Source organism: Diaphorina citri, unplaced genomic scaffold (assembly GCF_000475195.1).
Source record: "Diaphorina citri unplaced genomic scaffold, Diaci psyllid genome assembly version 1.1 scaffold63, whole genome shotgun sequence".
NCBI classification, from domain to species: Eukaryota; Metazoa; Arthropoda; class Insecta; order Hemiptera; family Psyllidae; genus Diaphorina; species Diaphorina citri.
In genome coordinates, this window is record NW_007377500.1 from 174,372 (window position 1) to 196,829 (window position 22,458).

Below are 22,458 nucleotides of genomic sequence, written 5' to 3' on the forward strand. Positions count from 1 at the left end.
GGCTAAATCTAAGCCGTGCATGTTTCAGGTCGAGGCAGATATTGAAGTAGGTATTTCAGCAAGACATTATCCCCAAATTCCTTGGGGATAATGTTTCAGAATATTCCTGGAAGAATTTAAGCCCTCTTAAGCGCAACCCCTGTTTGTCTCAAAAATCCAACACCTCCCCTACCACGTCTATTCCTGTGGGTTAATGGGGGTTCAAGAAATATGTCACTGGAAAAGTCTACCCATTTCTTTCCCACCTCTAACCTGTTACGTGTTAGAACAACAGGGGTGGGTAAGTTGAGTGTAGTTACCTTTCGTACTTTCGTTCCATAAACCTGAGCTACGTTTTAAAATTTTGTAGGTAGGTAAATTAAAAAAAAAAAAAAAAAAAAAAAAAAAAAAAAAAAAAAAAAAAAAAAAAAAAAAAAATCAGTAAAACATCAAAACTCTGTTCCGTGTTGATTTATGCCGGGCGTCTCTTCAAACTATTGACGTAGGTTTTTTTTTTTTTAAGAGGTTTGACAGAGGGAACTGTAACTGCTATGGTCTTATCGTCCCGAAATCGAAGAGAGAAGGAAGACAGGATAGGAGAAAGCCAGCCGTTCCGAGAACGAACATTATTATCCCATGAGGATAAAATCCGCCCCGGGCAGGAATCGAACCCGCGGCCTAGCGCTTACAAGGCAGACGCACTACCAACTAAGCTAACTAGGCTGGCAGAGTTATTAGATATTTCCTGTTAATTTGTGTTAAACGGGCCCGTCCAACCAACGGCGTAACTTACGAGTCGCCTATCTTTGAAGTTGAACTTTTGAAGTCTCATTTAATCTACACTGTTACTAGTTACTTTAATTTAACACTACAAACTACATACATCTCATTTAATATACACCTCCGGGTCCACAGACTCATGTTAAAATGCATTTTCGTCTTCAGGTGTAGTATCTACATATTGGAGTATGCTCAAAAGTTCAGAGTTTGTACTTTGTACAGTCTTAGGTTTAATACAGAGTGTAGCGGAGAGCATCGGGCACGTAGACGCTATAGAGGGGCTTCAAACTTTAATAGAGGGGCTTCAACCGCATTCCACAATCTTTGAATAGCTTTCTTCCCATTCTTTCCAAGTAGGTAACGATCCTCCACTACCTACTTTTTTTTTGTCCTTTTCAATTCCATATGATGTGTTCGAGTGACTTCACACAAAACGAGACCTAAGGGAAACAAGAAGAAGAAGAAGAAGAAGGTGGGAAGGAAGAAAAGGAGAAAGGCAGAAAGCCAGGTACAAAGTCTCAGTGGTGATGACGGATAATAGAGAGAAATAAGGGGAGGAAGGGAGGGAGAAAGGAGAGGGAGAGAGAGAGAAAGAGGGAGAGACATTTTTTCAACTCCATTAGGCTCATTTCTATCCATATCAAACCTATCCACTCTCTCTCTCCCCCCATCTCGACTTCTCATTTCCTCTTTCACTTTCTTGAGAAATCCCCCCCTCCCCTCCCCTCCAGTCACTCTCTCTCTCTCGAGAGAAAAAATATCTCCTTCCCTTGGTCCCAAAATTTACAAAGCTTTCTCTCTCTCTCGTTTTTTTTTTTTTTTTTTTTTTTTTGGGTTAAAAAGGAGTAAATTTTGGGAGGTGGAAATATCAAACGAGAATGAGATGGAGGGAGGGGAAGAATGGGATGTATGGATGAGAAGGAATGAACAAGAATGGAATGAGGGAAGAGGGAGGTGAAAGAGTGGGGAAGAAGAGAAAGAACGGAATGGAGGAGGGGGGAGAAAAAGAGAAAACTGGAATGGAGGGAAAGTGGAAAAAAATTGAGAAAGGAGGGAAGAGAGGGGAGGAAAGGGATGAAGAAAAAGTATAAAAAAATACCTCTGGAGAGAGGAGAGAGAGGGGAGAAAAGGAGGGAAAAGAGGAGAAATTGAGGGGATGGAGGGGGATCTTCCAGCTCATTAGGCTTGCAGGCTTCACTGTTATTGGTTAGGAGGGGGGAAATGACATGTGATCAGCTACGGTACATTATTGTTCAATATTCGATATACTCGGAGAAGATGGCTTTCTAGTGAAACAAATAGGCAACTTATCTGCAGGGTGTGCCGAAAGTTCGAAAAACCCTCAAGGTTTGATTGTCCTCATTGTCCCGAAATGGAAGAGAGAAAGAGAACAGGATAAAAGGATTTCGGGCTGAAGAAGGGAGCAGAAAGATCAGGATTCAGAAAAATGCTGATTAAAAAGACGAAAAAAAAAAAAAAAAAAAACACACGATCGAAATTCAGAGGAGAGAAAAGGAGAGAGAGGGGGGAGAAAATGAGGGGAAAGAGGAGAAATTGAGGGGAGGGAGGGGGATCTTCCAGTTCATTAGGCTTGCAGGCTTCACTGTTATTGGTTAGGAGGGGGAATGACATGTGATCAGCTACGGTACATTATTATTCCATATTCGATATACTCGGAGAAGATGGCTTTCTAGTGAAACAAATAGGAAACTATATCTACAGGGTGTACCCAAAGTGTGTTCACTCTGTTATTGGTTAGGAGAAGAAATGACATGTGTTCAGCTACGGTACATTATTGTTCCATATTCGATATACCCGGAGAAGATAGCTTTCCAGTGAAACAAATAGGAAACTATATCTACAGGGTGTGCCGAGAGTGTGTTCACTGTTATTGATTAGGAGGGGGGAAATGACATGTGATCAGCTACGGTACATTATTGTTCCACACGATATCGATATATACTCGGAGAAGATGGCTTTCCAGTTCCAGTGAAACGAATAGGAAACTTATCTGCAGGGTGTGCCGAAAGTTCGAAAACCCCTCAAGGTTTGATAGAGGGAGCTTTAACAACGCACAGTGGAGGTCTTATTGTCCCGAAATGGAAGAGAGAAAGAGAACAGGATAAAAGGAAACCAGAGAAACAGGTTACCTAAAAAAAGAAGTTAAAGGGGTTTGAAAAAAAAAAAAAAAAAAAAAAAAGGATCGAAATGAGAAGAAGTTTTAACAATAAAGTCCTACCTCTCTTTGGACCTTGAATATCAATAACTAACTGACTGAAGAACTATTGAAGAAAGGCCTGAGTTTTAACTGGACGGTTATCAATTCAGTTTATACCTATCTATCCGTTTTTTCCGCAATAACTCTGTGATTCTTAAGCTGTGTTCATTCATAATCAAGGAGGTGAATCTATGTCGACGCAGTGTGGACGGTTTTAGTCGACATCAATTTACGACCGTCGCGTCAACTTATGTGGACACAACTCTAGGTCGCGCCGCGGTATGATTATGATTATTTTTGGTCTTGTGATTCATGATCGTATGGCACCAATTAAGACTGGTACATATAACACTGCATTCGATCACCCGACGTCAGAACTTGTCCTTAATTAAGTAATGTCAGATATACGCATAATAATATACTCTTATATCTCAAACTCTCTTCATCCCATTTCTTTTCCCATCCAGTGCGAGAGTCAGAGAAGGCTGCCATGTCCATTCTCCCGCCCACCTCCCCCAATTCTCTCAACACTTTCTTTTCTCTATTAAGCTAGAGATTGATCAAGAGATAGAGAAGAAATCAGATGTGAACATCAAAATAATATTTGATGCACAAATTCAATCCCAGCCGAAGTATGGAAGTTCATTCTCATTTATTCGAGAATTTGAGCACAATAATGGAAGGGTCAGGTGGTAGAGAACATCTCTGACGTTAACATCGCCTAATGGTTACTTTCCACTTGTTAACCTTGCCTAGTGACTACCTTCCACATCTTTAAGATTAGGTCATCGGAGATAGTGACAAAAGTGCAATTGAGACAGTCCACTACGAGTATGTGTGTAGTGAAAAATTGGGTGTTGTTGTTTCTGTAGGTATTTCCCTCCAACGATTCTAAATTTAAAACGTTACCCTTTATTTTGTTACTACACACCCTGTGCATCAATGCACAGATACTACACACACCCTTTATTAAAACGTTACACCTATTTTGTACCAAATACATGAGACCTTGTTTAGACTGCGAGAGTAAAGGGACTTTTCAGTCTCATTCTGGCAGTATAAACAGGGTATATTCTATTCTATTCTTTATCTCATACAGCAATACTAACATTACCCTTCTTCTCATCAGGTGAGCTAGAGCACGATGTGGCCCATTCCCTGCTGAGCCTGGCCCAAATGCCGCCCCATTCCGAAACCGCTGGCCTGTCAGTCTCCTCAGCGCGCCCTAGCACCTACCCCTACTCGTCTACCTGTAGCACGACCTCCACTGTTATGACCACGGTGACTACCATCACCACCATGATCACCGTACCCTCCGCCACTGCCGTGTCTGCCTTGCCCACAGGTGAGAGGGGTTCTGGGTTCGATTCCTCTTTGGACTTTTTTTTAAGACATTTATTTATTTTATTGAAGGAGTTTTAAGGACTGCCTGGAAGAGACTGACAAGAAACGCCGACCCTATATTAGGTAGTAGGAAAAGGCTAGGAAGAAGAAGTTTTAACAATAAAGTCCTACCTCTCTTTGGACCTTAAATATCAATAACTAACTGACTGAAGAACTATTGAAGAAAGGCCTGAGTTTTAACTGGACGGTTATCAATTCAGTTTATATCTATCCGTTTTTTCCGCAATAACTCTGTGATTCTTAAGCTGTGTTCATTCATAATCAAGGAGGTGAATCTATGTCGACGCAGTGTGGACGGTTTCAGTCGACATCAATTTACAACCGTCGCGTCGACTTATGTGGACACAACTCTAGGTCGCGCCACGGTATGATTATGATTATTTTTGGTCTTGTGATTCATGATCGTATGGCACCAATTAAGACTGGTACACATAACACTGAATTCGATCACCCGACGTCAGAACTTGTCCCTAATTAAGTGATGTCAGATATACGCATAATAATATACTCTTATATCTCAAACTCTACTCATCCCATTTCTTTTCCCATCCAGTGCGAGAGTCAGAGAAGGCTGCCATGTCCATTCTCCCGCCCACCTCCCCCAATTCTCTCAACAAGAAGAGGGCCGAATTTCTGCCCCCCTCGTCCGGACCCACGCCTACCTATGTCTCCGTTCTCAAAGACGGTCGCTCCATGTGTGGCATTTGCAACAAGATCTTCACCAAGCCCAGTCAGCTGAGGTTGCACGTGAATATTCATTACTTTGAGCGACCGTTCAGATGCGAGGCCTGTGCTGTGTCGTTCAGAACGAAAGGGCACCTGCAGAAACACCAGCGATCCTCGTCCCACTTGAATAAGGTGAGAGATTTACTGGAATATTGTCGTGTGTCCTGTAATCCCACGAGAGAAGTAGAGCCTGAATCATTGAGAAAGATCTTTTCAGAAATGAAGGGTTTTGGGGTGTCGTTCAGAACGAAAGGGCACCTGCAGAAACACCAGCGATCTTCGTCCCACTTGAATAAGGTGAGAGATTTAATGGAATATTGTCGTGTGTCCTGTAATCCCACGAGAGAAGTAGAGCCTGAATCATTGAGAAAGATCTTTTCAGAAATGAAGGGTTTTGGGAAACCTAGATCGTTAGAATCTCTTAGTAGGTACCCATTTGATCACGAAATCTATATTGCCAGCCTAGTTGGCTTGGTTGGTAGTGCGTCTGCCTTATAAGCGCTAGGCCGCGGGTTCGATTCCCGCCGGGGGCGGATTTCATCCTGAACAGATAATGTTCGTTCTCGGAGCGGCTGGCTTTCTCCTATCCTGTCTCCCTTCTCTCTTCAATTTCGGGACGATAAAACCTTAGCAGTTACAGTTCCCTCTATCAAACATCTTTTTTTTTAATGTGATCTTAAAAGGGAGACGGAGATAAAGGACCTCCTAAGCCTCAAGAGTGGTCTTTTTGTGGCACCTACATTACAGATTATTTTAAATTTTAAAAAACCAATTCCCTCCTCTCCTCAGGTTAACATGAACTCAACTTTCGGGACGCCCACCACGACGAACCCGCGACCTTTCAAATGCGACGACTGCAAGATAGCCTTCCGCATCCACGGGCATCTGGCCAAACACCTGCGCTCCAAGATGCACATTATGAAGCTCGAGTGTGGCGGCAAGCTACCGTTCGGCACGTATGCGGAGCTGGAGAGATGCGGCTATAATCTGAACGATATTGATACGACTGACTGTGATAACTCGCTGGAAAGCCTACAGGTAAGCGAGATGCTTCTTTTTTGCTTTTATTAGAGAAAAAAAGCCAGCCTAGTTAGCTTAGTTGGTAGTGCGTCTGCCTTGTAAGCGCTAGACCGCGGGTTCGATTCCCGCCCGGGGCGGATTTTATCCTGCTGGGAATAATGTTCGTTCTCGGAACGGCTGGCTTTCTCCTATCCTGTCCTCCTTCTCTCTTCGATTTCGGGACGATAAGACCATAGCAGTTACAGTTCCCTCTGTCAAACCTCTTATTTAAAAAAAAGAGAAAAAAAGCTTTTCAAAGCCAGCCTAGTTAGAGCCCATTCCCAATTGTTGTCGTGAATTTTACCTTTTTTCGAATGAGTACAGAAGACGGATTTTTTCCGAACGACATCGACAAGTGGGAACGGGCTTTTAGCTTGGGGGCTGCCTTGAAAACGCTAGATTGCGAACTCAATTCCCGTCTGAGGGGACCTTTCTTAATAGTTTTACACTTTGTATTCAAACTTTTCAGCCAGCTTAATTAACTTGGAGGGTAGCGAGCCTGCCTTGTACTTGTAAGCGCTAGGTTGCGTGTACAATTCCCATCCGGGACAAACTTTATGCTCAGCAGATAAGGTTTGTTCTCGGAACGGCTGGCTTTCTCCTATCCTGGCCTCCTCTCTTCGATTTCGGGACGATAAAACCTGAGTTGTTAAAGCTCCCTCGTATCATTTTTATCTTGCGAAAAGAAATTCCTCCACTAAAATCAAGTGTTTTCATATCCACATCCCTCTCTGTTTTCAGCTTCTGGCTCAAAAACTGTACGAGAAGGACCCGTCCAAGTTGGGTGGATGGGGACCGGAAATGTTGCCTCAAAACGGCTCCGGCACCGGGGTGCACACCTCCGCGTCTGGTGAATCTTCGGACGAGGGGGAAATGGACCCCGCCCCTCTGCCAAGTCCGCCACTGAAGACTGAACCTCCTCTGCTACGAGAGCTGCCCAAGTCACCAGTGGACGTCAAGTAAACATTTTGTGTGCTACCTGACCGCTACAAGACCTCTCTAAGTCAGTAGGATTTATTGTGTCTGTTGTCGAAGACGAAGGGCTGGGGCCACAATTAGGGTTTAAACTTGGTTTAAGTCTAACCCCCTGGGCCACAAAGTGAGTTTAAACTCCGTTTAAGATTAACTCGCCGGTTAAGCAGTCTGTTTGGCTAATTTTTAAAAATTCCATAAAATTTTGGCCAATCACATTGCTTAATCCGAGAGTTAAACTTAAACCGAGTTTATTTCACTTTGTGGCCCTGGACCTTTGATTTTTCAATCTGATTGGTTGATTTCAAAATTTTCAACCAATCAGATTGCTTCAAGAGTTCAACTTCCGAGTTTAAACTCCGATAGTAACCCCGCCCATTAGAGTCAACCAAGAAGGGGTTAATCTGGAAGGGATAGTTCTCTTCGGAAGAGAATGTAGCCCCTGAGAGTATGTAGGTGCCATACTGTTAATAGATGCAGGGAATGTGAATTGAGTCACTTTAGTGTAGGCAGTGATTGGGTTTGTTCTTGACAACTAGACTAGTGCTTATTCAATTAGACTTGGACTTTGGAGAGTTCACAAAGTGGATAAGGGTTTGGGAAGTGATTTGTTAAAAAATGAAGGGAGGCTGATCTCACAAAGATTGCAAAACTACAAAGAAGACTGCAAACGTAGTTGTTTAGACCGAGATTTTAAGGGGTATTTCCCCGGAAAAATTGAACATCTGAATGGTTAGTGGAGACCTTAAATGAAGTAGTCAGCCTAGTTAGCTTGTAGGTCGCGGATTCTATTCCCGCCCGATGTGATACAGGTTTGTGGGATCGGACTCTCTGCAGGATTGTTGTTTTGATAAAAAGTGATGTGGAATATTAGGTATTTATTAGAAATATGGGATAAGTTGCTACAACTGTAGAGGTACAAAACATACCCAGCTTTCACAAGTGGGCCCCATTTAATAAAAGAAGATATGAAGATACAAGATACATAGTATGCAGTCTTCACACATATTACAGGACAACTCTCTTTCCTGTTCTGTGGTTACATCGGTTTGTTACACAGTACGTACGTACTGTGTACGGCGTACAGTACGGCGTACAACGTACACAGTAGTTAATACTTTTCTTACCTCTCACCTTCCTTTACAAGAAAGTCAGCAAAATAATTAAGATTTAGAAGAAGATTGGATTCTTCTTTTCACTTGTACATTGTACATTTTTTTTTTTTTTTCATTTCTAATCATGAGAGATTTGACAAGTGAGGTACCTACAGTGACCATCTGACAGGTCCATTTGCAGTTGGCAGGTTTGGATAGGATCCTTTGAGTGACTTAAAAGGGTATCAATTTCAATGCTATCACCTACGAAATAATGTCCACAAAAAAAAAAAAAAAAAAAAAAAAAAAAAAAAAAAAAAAAAAACTTTTCAGCCAGCTTAATTAACTTGGAGGGTAGCGAGCCTGCCTTGTACTTGTAAGCGCTAGGTTGCGTGTACAATTCCCATCCGGGACAAACTTTATGCTCAGCAGATAAGGTTTGTTCTCGGAACGGCTGGCTTTCTCCTATCCTGGCCTCCTCTCTTCGATTTCGGGACGATAAAACCTGAGTTGTTAAAGCTCCCTCGTATCATTTTTATCTTGCGAAAAGAAATTCCTCCACTAAAATCAAGTGTTTTCATATCCACATCCCTCTCTGTTTTCAGCTTCTGGCTCAAAAACTGTACGAGAAGGACCCGTCCAAGTTGGGTGGATGGGGACCGGAAATGTTGCCTCAAAACGGCTCCGGCACCGGGGTGCACACCTCCGCGTCTGGTGAATCTTCGGACGAGGGGGAAATGGACCCCGCCCCTCTGCCAAGTCCGCCACTGAAGACTGAACCTCCTCTGCTACGAGAGCTGCCCAAGTCACCAGTGGACGTCAAGTAAACATTTTGTGTGCTACCTGACCGCTACAAGACCTCTCTAAGTCAGTAGGATTTATTGTGTCTGTTGTCGAAGACGAAGGGCTGGGGCCACAATTAGGGTTTAAACTTGGTTTAAGTCTAACCCCCTGGGCCACAAAGTGAGTTTAAACTCCGTTTAAGATTAACTCGCCGGTTTAGCAGTCTGTTTGGCTAATTTTTAAAAATTCCAAAAATTTTGGCCAATCACATTGCTTAATCCGAGAGTTAAACTTAAACCGAGTTTAATTCACTTTGTGGCCCTGGACTCCTGGACCTTTGATTTTTTAATCTGATTGGTTGATTTCCAAATTTTCAACCAATTAGATTGCTTCAAGAGTTCAACTTCCGAGTTTAAACTCCGATAGTAACCCCGCCCATTAGAGTCAACCAAGAAGGGGTTAATCTGGAAGGGATAGTTCTCTTCGGAAGAGAATGTAGCCCCTGAGATTATGTAGGTGCCATACTGTTAATAGATGCAGGGAATGTGAATTGAGTCACTTTAGTGTAGGCAGTGATTGGGTTCGTTCTTGACAACTAGACTAGTGCTTATTCAATTAGACTTGGACTTTGGAGAGTTCACAAAGTGGATAAGGGTTTGGGAAGTGATTTGTTAAAAAATGAAGGGAGGCTGATCTCACAAAGATTGCAAAACTACAAAGAAGACTGCAAACGTAGTTGTTTAGACCGAGATTTTAAGGGGTATTTCCCCGGAAAAATTGAACATCTGAATGCTTAGTGGAGACCTTAAATGAAGTAGTCAGCCTAGTTAGCTTGTAAGCGGTAGGTCGCGGGTTCTATTCCCGCCCGATGTGATACAGGTTTGTGGGATCGGACTCTCTGCAGGATTGTTGTTTTGATAAAAAGTGATGTGGAATATTAGCTACATAGACCTAGATAGATAATAAATCTATAGGTACCTATCTAGATAATAATGATATCGAATTGTAATAAAGCAAAAGCTGTAAAAAGGGATTTTTTTTTTCTTTAAAGAGGGAATATTCAAAGTAAATTAAGGGTTCATTTCATTCTCATTTGATATTCACTCGGAGTCAACTGCCTTCTACTTTCCGGAATCAATTATCACTTTATGCAAATGGGAGACTTTTATAATGCATAAAATCATTGGAGAAAAAGGAATATTAGTGCAATATTGTTTTCTCGTGTCCAGTATGAATATTAGGTAACACGCGATGTCTTGTTTGGTCTTGGATTTACGAGATAAATTCTCTCAAAGTTTTCGAATTCAATCCCGGCTTGAACTCGGCCTAGCTTGTGCTTTAATGCTTCAAAATACGAATGAGCGCCCAAATTTACAAAAAAAAGTAGTTGTGATTCATTTTTAGCTACCCGTCAAAAAGTTCTTTCATAATAAAATACTCATACTCAAAAGCTCAAAACACTTTCCCGTCCAACCAACGGCGTAGCCTACGAGTCGCCTATCTTTGAAGTTGATCTTTTGAGGTTCGCAGATCTCCCCGTACCTACATACATCTCATTTGATATAAACCTCCGGGTCCACAGACTCATGTTGAAATGCATTTTCGTCTTCAGGTGTAGTATCTACATATTGGAGTATGCTCAAAAGTTCTGAGTTTGTACTTTGTAGTTGTAGAGTCTTGGGTTTAATACAGAGTGTAGCGGAGAGCATCGGGCACGTAGACGCTATAGAGGGGCTTCAAACTTTAATAGAGGGGCTTCAACCGCATTGAGCTGAGAGCAAAAAGGTCCACACTCTTCGCTTTTCGCTTCACTCTGTTTTCAGCTTTTTACCCCAAGGTAAATGTCAAGACAGACTAAGGTAACTTAGGTAACTCGTAATTAACCCATCACGGTGCTAATGGTCTCTTTTGTTCTCAGGAATACCGGCACAGTCACAGTTCTGGGTCTCCCCGCACGGAACCTGGTGATTCAGATGATGATTGGAGGTAACTTAGGTAACTCGTAATTAACCCGTCACGGTACTAATGGTCTCTTTTGTTCTCAGGAATACCGGCACAGTCACAGTTCTGGGTCTCCCCGCACGGAACCTGGTGATTCAGATGATGATTGTGATGACGATAACGATGAGGAATATGATGACGATGATTTGGATAACGATGATGAAGATATGGACGATGATGAGGATAACAGCGAAGATGAGGATAACACCGAGGACGAGGAAAGGGTTAATAGTAAGTATTATGCTAGATTTTTTTTTTTTTTTTTTTTTTTTTCCCTCCTACAAAATACAAATGAGCGCCCAAATTTACAAAAAAAGTAGTTGTGATTCATTTTTAGCTACCCGTCAAAAAGTTCTTTCATAATAAAATACTCATACTCAAAAGCTCAAAACACTTTTTTGAGAGCAAGTGTTTCCCCAGGCCTGCAAGTGGTTCTACTCAAACTGTTAGGATACTCGGTGTTAACCTGTTAACTCTCATCTCTTGGTCTGTACACATTTCCTCAGTGATCTCCTATGATCTCCTTACATTATTTATTTATTTGTTAATCTTTTTTATAATAGTGGTTCTACTCAAACTGTTACGATACTCGGTGTTTACTCTCATCTCTTGGTCTGTACACATTTCCTCAGTGATCTCCTATGATCTCCTTACATTATTTATTTATTTGTTAATCTTTTTTATAAGTTTATATTCTTAGTTATTTATTTATTATTTTTTCGAATAAAAAACCAAGGAAATACCTTTGGACACGGGAGACTAGATGAAAGGCCTGAAAATGTTTAAATCCAAGACGAAACAAGAAACTTGTATTTTTAGTATTTTTTGATTGTTTCAAGTCTGTTATTAAGTTTTGACTTTGTTTGTTTGAGAAGCTTCATATTTTCTGTTGGATGAGATATGCTCTGTCTGGTCCTAAGTCCCACTAATGCGGTTCTTAGTGTGGATTTAGACGGCGCGAAGCGTGTTGCTCGCGATTATGTAGATCGCGAAGCAAGTTGTGGATTTTAATTCCCAACTCGCCCGCTTTGTAATTAGTTGGTTTAGTTGACATCAAGTAAATTGAAAAGATAAGAAAAAATCTAAACTTTCCTTTATATTTGTCGCTTTCAATGCCAGTAGTACTTACTACTCAGTTAATAAGATATGACAAATATTTAGAATTTCATTGATTGTAAGATTTGCTGTAGGTGTGTGGGTAATGTCAATTTTCCTTTCATACTGTTTCAATCCTTGGAATGAACTTGAGGCTGGGACCAAGAGACGGGCAATCTCAAATTTGATATGACGACTGTTTTTGTTTTATTTTATTTTCACAAAATTATTTTGTAACTTGAACCAGTGATAGCTCTAATGTACAAATTGTTTTTAGTTCTTAAGCTTTTTATATTTATCCAATTTGCCCTTTCATTCTTCACTTACAAGCGTGGCTATGGCTGCTCTGTTATCACTTGACAAAAGGCTGGTCGTCTTATCAAGAAGAGATGACTAGGCGATTTTTTTTTATTATTATTATTATTATTTTTTTAATCATCAAGTTCAGTCAATCAAATAAAGAATGGAAGGGCCATCATCGAATCAATACTACTAGGGTATTCAGAATGCCATACTATGGTCATATTAAAAGTGAAGTTTATCATTTTTTATAAAAATATTTTTCACATATCTTTTGTTTCTGGATTTTGAGTTTTCTGATTATTTATTTCTTCAATGTGGTTGTACTTCGGCCACAATTTTAACCTGAGGGTACCCTTGGATTGATATAGGATCATTTCAAAAAAGGGTGGGGGAAATAAGACCCCAACTTGGGGTTTTTAAAATCACAGAAAAGTATCAGAAAATGAGAACAAAACATATGGTGGAACTTGAACTTTATATTCGATGAAAACTCAGTGTTTATTTTTTCTATTGTGATTTAGCAACTATTTTTATAAATATACGTTATTTTCGATCATTTCAAAAAAGGGTGGGGGAAATAAGACACCAACTTGGGGTTTTTAAAATCACAGAAAAGTATCAGAAAATGAGAACAAAACATATGGCGGAACTTGAACTTTATATTCGATGAAAACTCAGTGTTTATTTTTTCTATTGTGATTTAGCAACTATTTTTATAAATATACGTTATTTTGACAACTACATTTGTAAATATATACATAATTATATTATTTTTACAAATGTATCAAACACAAAAAAAAGCTCTGTTCTAGTTTTACTTTTCTAAAACAAAAGCTAGGTGTGGTATTTAGGAAAATATTTGAAATATAAATTAAAACATAAGCTCTGTTCTAGTTTTACTTTTCTAAAACAAAAGCTAGGTGTGGTATTTAGGAAAATATTTGAAATATAAATTAAAACATAAATACCAAATGACTGAAATCTGTTGTTTTCATTTCAAAGTTGTATTTGGAGCAGGTTATCTAGAAGAAAGTCCTTAAGTATTATATGGCAAATTTGTTTGTCTGGCTTTTGTTTTTAACACGGCTTACTTGAGATTCAGTTGGAGGGCAAGCTTCATGGTCGAGTGGATATCACATTAGGCTTGCACACTGAAAGTTCTGGGTTCAATTCCTGGCCGAGTCAATGTTTTTTCAGCTCCATGCTTGTAATACAGAGAGCACACAGCCTTGTGAGGACAACTGTGTAGCTGCTTTAATCAACTGTCCACTGTTAGCATCACAAAAGTAAAAAAAGAAAGCTCAACAAAATCTGTACAGATAAATTACATAACAGCAGTTTGCAGCAAACTGTCTTGAAACCAATATCTTCTGTCCTGGATTCCTTGAGGACTACCGTGCATCAAACACAACCACTGAAATAATCTGAGTCAAGGAAAGCATACATACACAACAGCAGTTTGCAGCAAACTGTCTTGAAACATATCTTCTGTCAATATCTTCTGTCCTGGATTCCTTGAGGACTACCGTGCATCAAACACAACCACTGAAATAATCTGAGTCAAGGAAAGCATACATACAAGATAAAAATTACCCTTCCTAACATATTTTCCTGCCCGTTACTTACCTTACCTATTCAAACAGACTGCACTTTGTTTAACAAATCACAGCACATTATGAGACCTCTTTTAAAGCAAATATCTGATGATAAATGGGCAAATGATCATATTATGGACACACAACACGAGTTCAATTTAAAAGTTGTTTCTTTGCTAAAAAATAAAACAACTGTGAAACACTCAATAATTAATGAAGTCATATTGTGCAACACAATACGCGTATTTTTTTTGTGGCAATGTTGGAAAAAAGTGAAAAATTTTCCATTTCGTCCATTTTTTGTATTTTATTAATTATTATTCACTTCCCCTCCTTTTCTTTTGGATATTTTTGGATTTGAGTGAAAAATTTTTCACCTCTGTTGGAAGAGAAAAAAACTTGCTCTGATGATAGATGGGCAAATGATCATATTATGGACACACAACACAAGTTCAATCTAAGTAAAAGTTGTTTCTTTGCTAAAAAATAAAACAACTGTGAAACACTCAATTTTTAATGAAGTCATATTGTGCAACACATACTTACCTCCACAAATGTAAACCATGGGTGTTTTATTGGCATCTTTTTCCTTGTCCATGTCTGATGCAAAATTTACTTTCGAGAAGTTTCAGTATTAACTGCCAGGGGATAGTATAAAAATTTGAATTTGCCTGAAATGAAGTCAACAAAAAGTGAAGGTAATATGAGGAAGCTTAGCTGTCCTGAAAGTTAAAAACAGGTAAAACAAATCAACAAATGATGGATTATTAAAATTAATGAGATAGTGTTACCAAGGGACATGTCACATAAATTATTTTATTTTGAGGCATGTCAAAAAAAAGTGGATCCCTCGCTAAGATCTCAACCATTTCAAGGGAAATGGGTCAGGGGCATGTATAACCAATGTGATGGATTTGTAAAGCTAAACAAAAGAAACCCATGACTTCAGTCATAATTTGCTGGGATATCACATTAAGATTGAATTTGCCCTTTGCCCTTGTCAGGCCCCCAAAACTAGCAGCAAATGAATGTGCAAGTGCCCCCCAAAACAACTGACAGCAAGAGATTTATGCCCAAGGGAAAACTGGTGTGTCTGTCTGTCACCAAAAGGCCACTGACTGAAGGCCCCTCCTGGACAGAGTCAAGAAACCAACCTGCTGAGAATCACAATCTGAGTGATAAGTGAAACCTCTAAAATTAAGTACCTACATACCACGAAAAATTCCTGTGTAGGTCCTTTCTTTTCTTTAATTCCTTACAGATACTGATTTACTGTTAAGTTTTCCTTTGGTTTCTTTTCTTTCAAATTCAAAAAGTCAAAAAAGTGCGAATAATCAAATAAAATAATGCGAATATTAATTTGAAAAATCGTTCCGGAATCCGGCAATCCGGTAACCGGTTTCGACTTTTGTTTACAAAATGAAATATCATGAACGATGCAATTTTTTGTGATCAAGGAGGTAACAGGGTTGTGGAAATGGGCTGGATGTATTTTAAAAGTGAGGCTTAAACATCACATCATTTTGTGGGGGTTGTGGGAGCCCCACAAAATGATGTGAAATGGGGAGGACAGAGAAAGGCAGGTATAAATTTTCCAAAATTCGTCCTGACTGAAAATGGAACAGTTGCGCTTACTTGGGTGATGTTTCAAAGTCATAGAGCAGGAAAAATGAGGACCAACGGAATTTTTCTTTTTCTCCTACTTGTCCCCAATATAGACATAATTCGCTCTCTTTAGGAATCTGGGTGTGGGTAAAATGGGACTGATAGGTGATAGTGCCAATCTGCTAATAGAGAAGACGTGTAACAAGGTGTGCCAAATGTTCCGACGCGCTAATCAACCGAATTATAGGACCTACGTATAGGTGTTTGTTAGTATGTTTTTACATTGAGCTTGTTTCTTCTTCTGGTGAATACTTTCCGCAGGAGCATACGTGCCCGAGTATCAGTTAGGGTTTTACGCCGCGCCGGAAGTCCTGGGTTCGATTCCCGGCGGGATCGAAGTTTTTTCGGCTCTTTGCTTTGAGCTCGGAGCCACTTCTCGTGGGGGTTTTTTATGATTTTATAATAGATTATCGTTCACTTTCCTTCTAAATTCTTTCTAAAGTGGCCTTTTTTATGATTTTGTAATAAGTTATCGGATTTAAATTTCACTTTCTGGCCTTTTATTTAGAAACCCTTGAGTTCTAACTTGACCGTGTTATCTATACATTTTAAACGTAATCTACTAGTTTTTCTTATAACTATTTCGTAGTATGTATGACTGTATGAATTGAACTAGCTCGCATAATGCAGATAATGGTTATTTTTGTTATAACATATCACAGCATTGGCGTCTTAATTCTCCTGTATATAACGGACCTGTGTGTATTATACATTGGACCAAATATTATCAGCTGTGCCTAGTTACCTATGTCTATCAGGGAATCTGTATTTCTGGCTTAACCTCATCGTACATGTCCAAGATTTTCTAAGTGTAAGCTGATAAAATTTATAACTATGTGTTAAAATTAGTCATCCTAATTTCTAAATTGTGAATTATTTCTTTTAAAGCAGAGATTTTTCACAATTGCTGTGGATATCATAGCAGATCACATTACTTAAAGTGCATCCTTTGTAATCAATTTCCTTATTTCAATATTTTTTTTTTTTACATTGGCAGTGCCGCTACTGGTCGCTATTCGATTAAAGTAGCTACTCAATTCTCCTCATGAGGCTGAGTGTACCCGGAGCTCCAAGCACAAAGCCGGAAAAACTTCGACTCCGCCAGAAATTGAACCCGGGACCTCCGGCCTGCAAACTTAGTGTGATATTCATTAGCCCGCGGAGGCTTAGATCTCGAGATAAATATCGATTTAAAAAATACCGATAAATCGTGAACTTTGACATCATTGCAACTGCTCCATTGTAGGTATGTATACTTCCAAACATTTCCGAGTGGGTTCTGGGTTCGTTTCACACTGAGCCTGTTTTGAAGAACGACATCGACATTGCAATATCGATATTCCCTCTACCTATTTCTCGATTTTCTTTTTCTTTTCTTTTTTTTTTCACCCGTCCCGTACGAAATTTTCTTGAGTGGAAGAAAACCTCTAGGCGAAGTTAACGCCCGAGGCGTTCTCTACCACATAACCTTGAGAGCTCTATAGTTGGTAGAGAATGCCATAGGCATTAATCCCACCCTTGACAAGACAAGACAAGACTTGATCAAAACTTTATTTTGTACTTAATGTACATTATGTTACCATTTGTAAATATTTATTCTGTAAATAAAGTTTGATCTAACCGTTTAATCGTATGTGGTCAGATTCTCAAATAAATGAGGATAAAATTCCATGTCTCGGCTGGAATCGAACACAAACCCTCCTGTTTACACGGTGAGCGTCTTGACCACTACGCCACCGAGGCAGGTATTTTGGATGTACTTTGCGAAATGGCGGACTATTCTTTAGACTAGCTTCACTTTTAATACCCAGATCACACTATCTATCAAAACTTACCTCCTTGACTTGCATCGTTCTTGATATTTTTTATCATCTTCAACTTTCCTCCAAAATTTAAAAATTTCTGGCCCAGTTTTGTTAAAATCTGGATCTTTGTGGGTTATAGGGTAGAAGAAGGATAAATTAAATGATAAAATAGATAAGTCCTTCGGTTTTTCTTATCTTTCTTTCTATTTTAATATCTTATCGCTCGAAAAAATCCCTTGTTCCTCTAATGAATTTCAGTTCGTAGATATTTCATTTCAAGATAACTCTTCTTCTTGGCTCCTTCAGTGTTTTTCAACATCTTGTTCATTTTATTAATTTGATGTGTTTTGTTAATTATTTCAAGTGTTAGCACCTAAGGTGTCCAGGAAAATACGTTTCTCCAAGGTAAGTCCCAGAATAACTCATAAATCATCAGAGTTACCCATTTTTTTTTTTTTTTTTTTAAATGGGAAAGTAGCAACAGGTGGTAATGTTTTAATTCATACAGGTTACTTAAAGGGAATAGGGCAACAAAAGTGGGCACTACCTAGGTTGAGGTAGGTACTTACCGCTGATTTCTACTGTGTAGGTATCAATGATTTTTGGTTTACCAGTTCGCTTTGTATAAATACGCGGATGTACCTATGTACATAATATTTGTAGATAGTAGATACCTTCCTGTACATTGTTAGTTTGATTCTTGGCTAAGTCAACACTTGTGCCACTTCTTTCCATATTAGTAAGTCTTTGTGTGACGTCACACTTTCATTTTGTCCATTTCTGACGTGACAGACTTCTTGTCATCCGTCACAAAGTAAAAACAAGAACTACTAGAGGAGGAGAACTATCGATAGTCGGCGCCATCGATAGTTATCGATAGAAAAAAAATGCATTTATGTACATATCTACGAAAATTCCCACAGAGCTGAAATGTCTGATTTCCAGGATCAATAAATCGATCAGAGGAAACAATTTATTTTCAAATTCTCAACCAATAACGGAAATACATTTAAGTAAAAATGTTTTAGTTTTATTGTTCCATTATGAGGAGATTTAAGAGTAATTAATTTTGATTGTTCCATTATGAGGAGATTTAAGAGTTCGAAAATGGAGATAATAAACTTGGGGGGGGGGAGGAGAGACCTAAAAATATTTTAAAATTACAAATTAAGTTACACTACGTAACTTACCAATTAGAAATTAAATACCCAGGGACCTATTTTGGAAGGTAGATTTGGGAGATATTGGTTGTACGCCGCGGAGGCTACTAGTCATACAAATAATCTGATACACGTGTAGCGTTTACCTCTGCGTGTATATTACGATCACGAAATTCTGTCTAAATTTATGGAGACATAGACCTATAATCCCTTTAAATTGGACCACACACAGTAAAGTAGATTTTATGGGAATCTCGTAATAAAACTTTGGATCCATTTGCGCTGATGAGAACTTTAGCGTTTGTTGGTTGTACCTAGATGACTTCTTACATAATGGTAAGAAGGTAGGTATTTATTTATACCTCTTGTTTAGAAAGCTACTTGTTGTTCATATGGTTTTGATGGAAATTACTTACAAACTGTTGGCAGATTAATAGGTATAATTAGAAAATGAAAAATACCTACCTATGCTAATTTTATTTTTCCTTTCACTTTTCTGATCCTCATGAAGGTAATATAGGTAATATCTATGCATATTATAATAAATATGTAATAATTTATTGTTTTAATGGGCTACCCCTTCCCTTTTTATTACGTCATTCGTCCAGGACTCAGTTTTTTATTCCCCCCACCATAATTTTATTGGTCCTATACATTCCTGTTCAACTAGCTAGAGCCTTTCATTACTCCTGGAATCTTTGCATCTCATTTGAAAAGGCTCCGTGGTTTCAAGTCTATTGAAAATTCAATTTTTCTACTCTTAACAATTTTTTGTCAGCTTTGTTAGCTTGGAGTACCCTCCACCTTGGAAGAGCTAGGTCGCGGGTTCGAGTCCCACCCGTGGAGGATTTTTATCCTAAACAGATAAGGTTCCTTCTCGGAACGGCTGGCTTTCTCCTATCCTGTCTTCCTTCTCTCTTCGCTTTCGGGACGATGAGAGCTTAGCATTTAGTACAGTTTCCTCTATCAAACCTCTTCAAAAAAGAACTTTTTACTAACTATTTGCCCCGAGGCTCGCTGTGGAGACATCGGGATAATTCGGGAATCGAATCCGAAACCCTGGAATGCAATCCTGTAGTTTTAGTCTGATAGTTTTCTTGGAATACGAGGACCATTTTAGGAGGATCTGTTATCAGTTGTCATTTTTCCATATCTGAGCGCTAGGTATTGGCAGTGTGCCAGGCCAAGTTTCAGTTCTAGTGTGCCTTATTTTCCTTAAACAATGCGGATTCACGGATTACGAATAGGCGAACATGAAAATAAATAACAATGTGTAAGTGTGTACGTACGGGCTTTGTTGACTAATCTTGGAACAGAGATCTTGTTGACTCGATAACTCTGTTATCTAAATCTTCTTTATGGCAAATGTAATCAACTAAGCATTGTTTGTCTGACAGTAAAAGAATCGTACGGGCTTTGTTGACTTGGTCCATTTATCTTGTTGACTCGATAACTCTGTTATCTAAATCTTCTTTATGGCAAATGTAATCAACTAAGCATTGTTTGTCTGACAGTAAAAGAATCTGATTCATCAGTAAAGGAAGGGGGCATTCGTAGGAAAATTTCTTTTACCTCCAGAGTACCTCATATCAGTATTTCTGATCTTCCTGTGCCGCTTTGGCCCCCATACCTACTTCAAGAACTATCTTCTTCTTTTTCTTCGCCTTTTCCCGTGTTCAGACGGGGTCAGCGTTTTTCGTCAGCCTCTCAATCAGCCCTAGCTAGGGTGATTACTTTGGGCTACAAAAATTTTACAAGTGGATGCCCTTGGCGCTCAAAATTTGCTATTTCGTTAGCAAGGGAAATTTCAGACTGGGTATCCTCGCCTTTTCCCGTGTTCAGACGGGGTCAGCGTTTTTCGTCAGCCTCTCAATCAGCCCTAGCTAGGGTGATTGCTTTGGGCTACAAAAATTTTACAAGTGGATGCCCTTGGCGCTCAAAATTTGCTATTTCGTTAGCAAGGGAAATTTCAGACTGGGTATCCACCTTCTTTAAAGACCCCCAGCCATACTTCAATCATGTGGAAAATGAACCTGCGTCAAAAGGCAGAGAAGTGAAAGGATTTTAGGTCTTTTTATTATTTTTTTGATGGAAATCGAATCCCTTTTTTGTGCCTCCTAACAAATTTGATAAAATGCACCACGTGTATTTCGAAATACTTGACACGTCGATTTAAATTCAAGCTCGTCATTCAATGAAAGTCACCTCTCCGCTAGCATTTGATCGCTTGATTCGGTAATTGTACTTAAGAGAAATATTTCGAGATCCAAAATTTCATTTTCCGAAGTTGTACTCTGAATTTGCGGCCTCTTAAAAAAAGATCCGTGTTTTTATATGTATATATTTTTTAAGTCCTCTCTTGATGGCAATTGCTTTTGCGGAATTGTTTTATTTAAGAAACTGCGAGATCAGGAAATGGTGAGTCCGTCCATCTGAGGTTTTTGGGCTATTTTGGGAATATGCATGATGCATGCTGTGGGAGACTATCTTCAATGGAAAAAGCTTTCTGAGTTGATTTGTATGTTTCTTCCAAAAAATTCCTGATGCTTTAGCTTTAGGTCCTCCTTTATCTAACTTGATCTTCATTGAAATCATTGCGAGATATGTAGAAAAGTTTGACCGTGTGTTACCTTATCTAATTGCATATGAAAGATTCTTTTATTCCGTAATTAAATATTGTGAATTGCGCAAGAGTTGCATCAATGAGTATACCCTCAAGTGCCTTAATATTAAGTACTCAGCAATTTCATTATTTGAGGAAACGTAAGCTGCATGTGAATGAACCACAGTTGCTAGCACATCTTATGTTAAAACACGCAAGTAAACAGTTTCAATTACATGTTTAGCACATCTTATAGCGTGAGATTAAGTTCCGCAGTTTCAGTGTATCAGATTTCTAGGTGGATTAAGAAAGAAAGGTGCCTCTACATACTTTGCAATACATACGAATATACGATAGGTGGTAATTGAATTAGTCTTGTTTAGTAGTTCCCTGCTCGATTTCGCGTACGTACGAATACAAATTGAACGGTTTTCTTCGCAAAGGAAAGGTAAGAAAGGAATCTTAATCTTAAAAACCTATAGGAGGCAATACTTTAGTTTCGTTGTCCGTTTCATCAAGGAAAGAGACAGCAGATTACGCAAAGCACTACACAGACTTACGCAGTAAGTATACGCACCCATTGCCAGGGCCCCCACCTCTTAATACGGCCTTTACTGTACTGTAAAGGAGAACAGTAAAGAAAGGTGCCTCCTTTGCCGTAGGCCAGGCTCAGAAAATTTTGAGCATTCCGTCATGGGAGCTCAGTGCTGACACTTTTGCAGCCTATTTGGACAGAACAATCGAATGAAAATCTAATCACTTAGCTCGATAAAATTTTTAGAATATCTAATAAGAGGTCAGGCAGTTGAATTATAAAATTTCTTTCTTCTTTTGTTTTTCGCTCTCCTGTGGACAATACGGTTTTGTAAACAATAGATTTGTCCAACAGACGTGATGGCTACCTGAATCTCTCCAGGCTTGATGACTTCATTCGGTATTTTCGTTTGAAATTTTCTCTTCTGCTGTTGGAAGAATGTGTTGGCCTGCACGTAGACTAGAGGCATTATTACTCGAATCCTGAATATTTAGTGAAAAGTTGTCGTACGAACTATGTGTGGAGGTGGACACAGCTTAACAACGGATGACTTATTGTCCCGAAGTCGAAGAAAAACAGGATAAAAGAAGGAGAAAGCCAGCTATGAGGTTCGTTCTTAGAACGGCTGGCTTTCTCCTAACCTGTCTTCCTTCTCTCTTCGATTTCGGGACGATAGGACCTT

The 22,458-nt window shown here is 39.3% G+C and overlaps 2 protein-coding genes and 2 long non-coding RNA genes across 4 annotated transcripts in view; 2 read left to right on the top strand and 2 right to left on the bottom strand.

The window, feature by feature from the left end:
• Window positions 1-7,976, top strand: part of LOC103519035 (transcription factor HIVEP3) — an 85,445-nt gene extending 77,469 nt beyond the window's left edge. The window contains exons 7-11 of the mRNA XM_026830489.1: window positions 3,762-3,831; window positions 4,077-4,322; window positions 4,935-5,239; window positions 5,897-6,145; window positions 6,908-7,976. Coding sequence (XP_026686290.1) covers window positions 3,762-3,831; window positions 4,077-4,322; window positions 4,935-5,239; window positions 5,897-6,145; window positions 6,908-7,129 — 1,092 coding nt within the window. The 3' untranslated portion in view covers window positions 7,130-7,976. The remainder of the gene's footprint in view (window positions 1-3,761; window positions 3,832-4,076; window positions 4,323-4,934; window positions 5,240-5,896; window positions 6,146-6,907) is intronic.
• Window positions 7,977-11,326: 3,350 nt separating this feature from the next.
• Window positions 11,327-12,950, bottom strand: LOC113471428. Its single transcript, XR_003394131.1, has 2 exons — window positions 11,617-12,950; window positions 11,327-11,482 (listed from the first exon to the last, which is right to left on the bottom strand). It is a non-coding gene; the product is annotated as an uncharacterized LOC113471428 (long non-coding RNA).
• A 1,634-nt stretch (window positions 12,951-14,584) lies between these two features.
• LOC113471397 lies at window positions 14,585-15,399 on the bottom strand. The gene is made up of 2 exons (XR_003394118.1): window positions 15,223-15,399; window positions 14,585-14,680 (listed from the first exon to the last, which is right to left on the bottom strand). It is a non-coding gene; the product is annotated as an uncharacterized LOC113471397 (long non-coding RNA).
• Window positions 15,400-17,585: 2,186 nt separating this feature from the next.
• Window positions 17,586-22,458, top strand: part of LOC103519045 (sphingomyelin phosphodiesterase-like) — a 39,772-nt gene continuing 34,899 nt past the window's right edge. The window contains 1 exon segment of the mRNA XM_026830494.1: window positions 17,586-17,884. The gene's annotated coding sequence lies outside the window, so the exon portion shown is untranslated.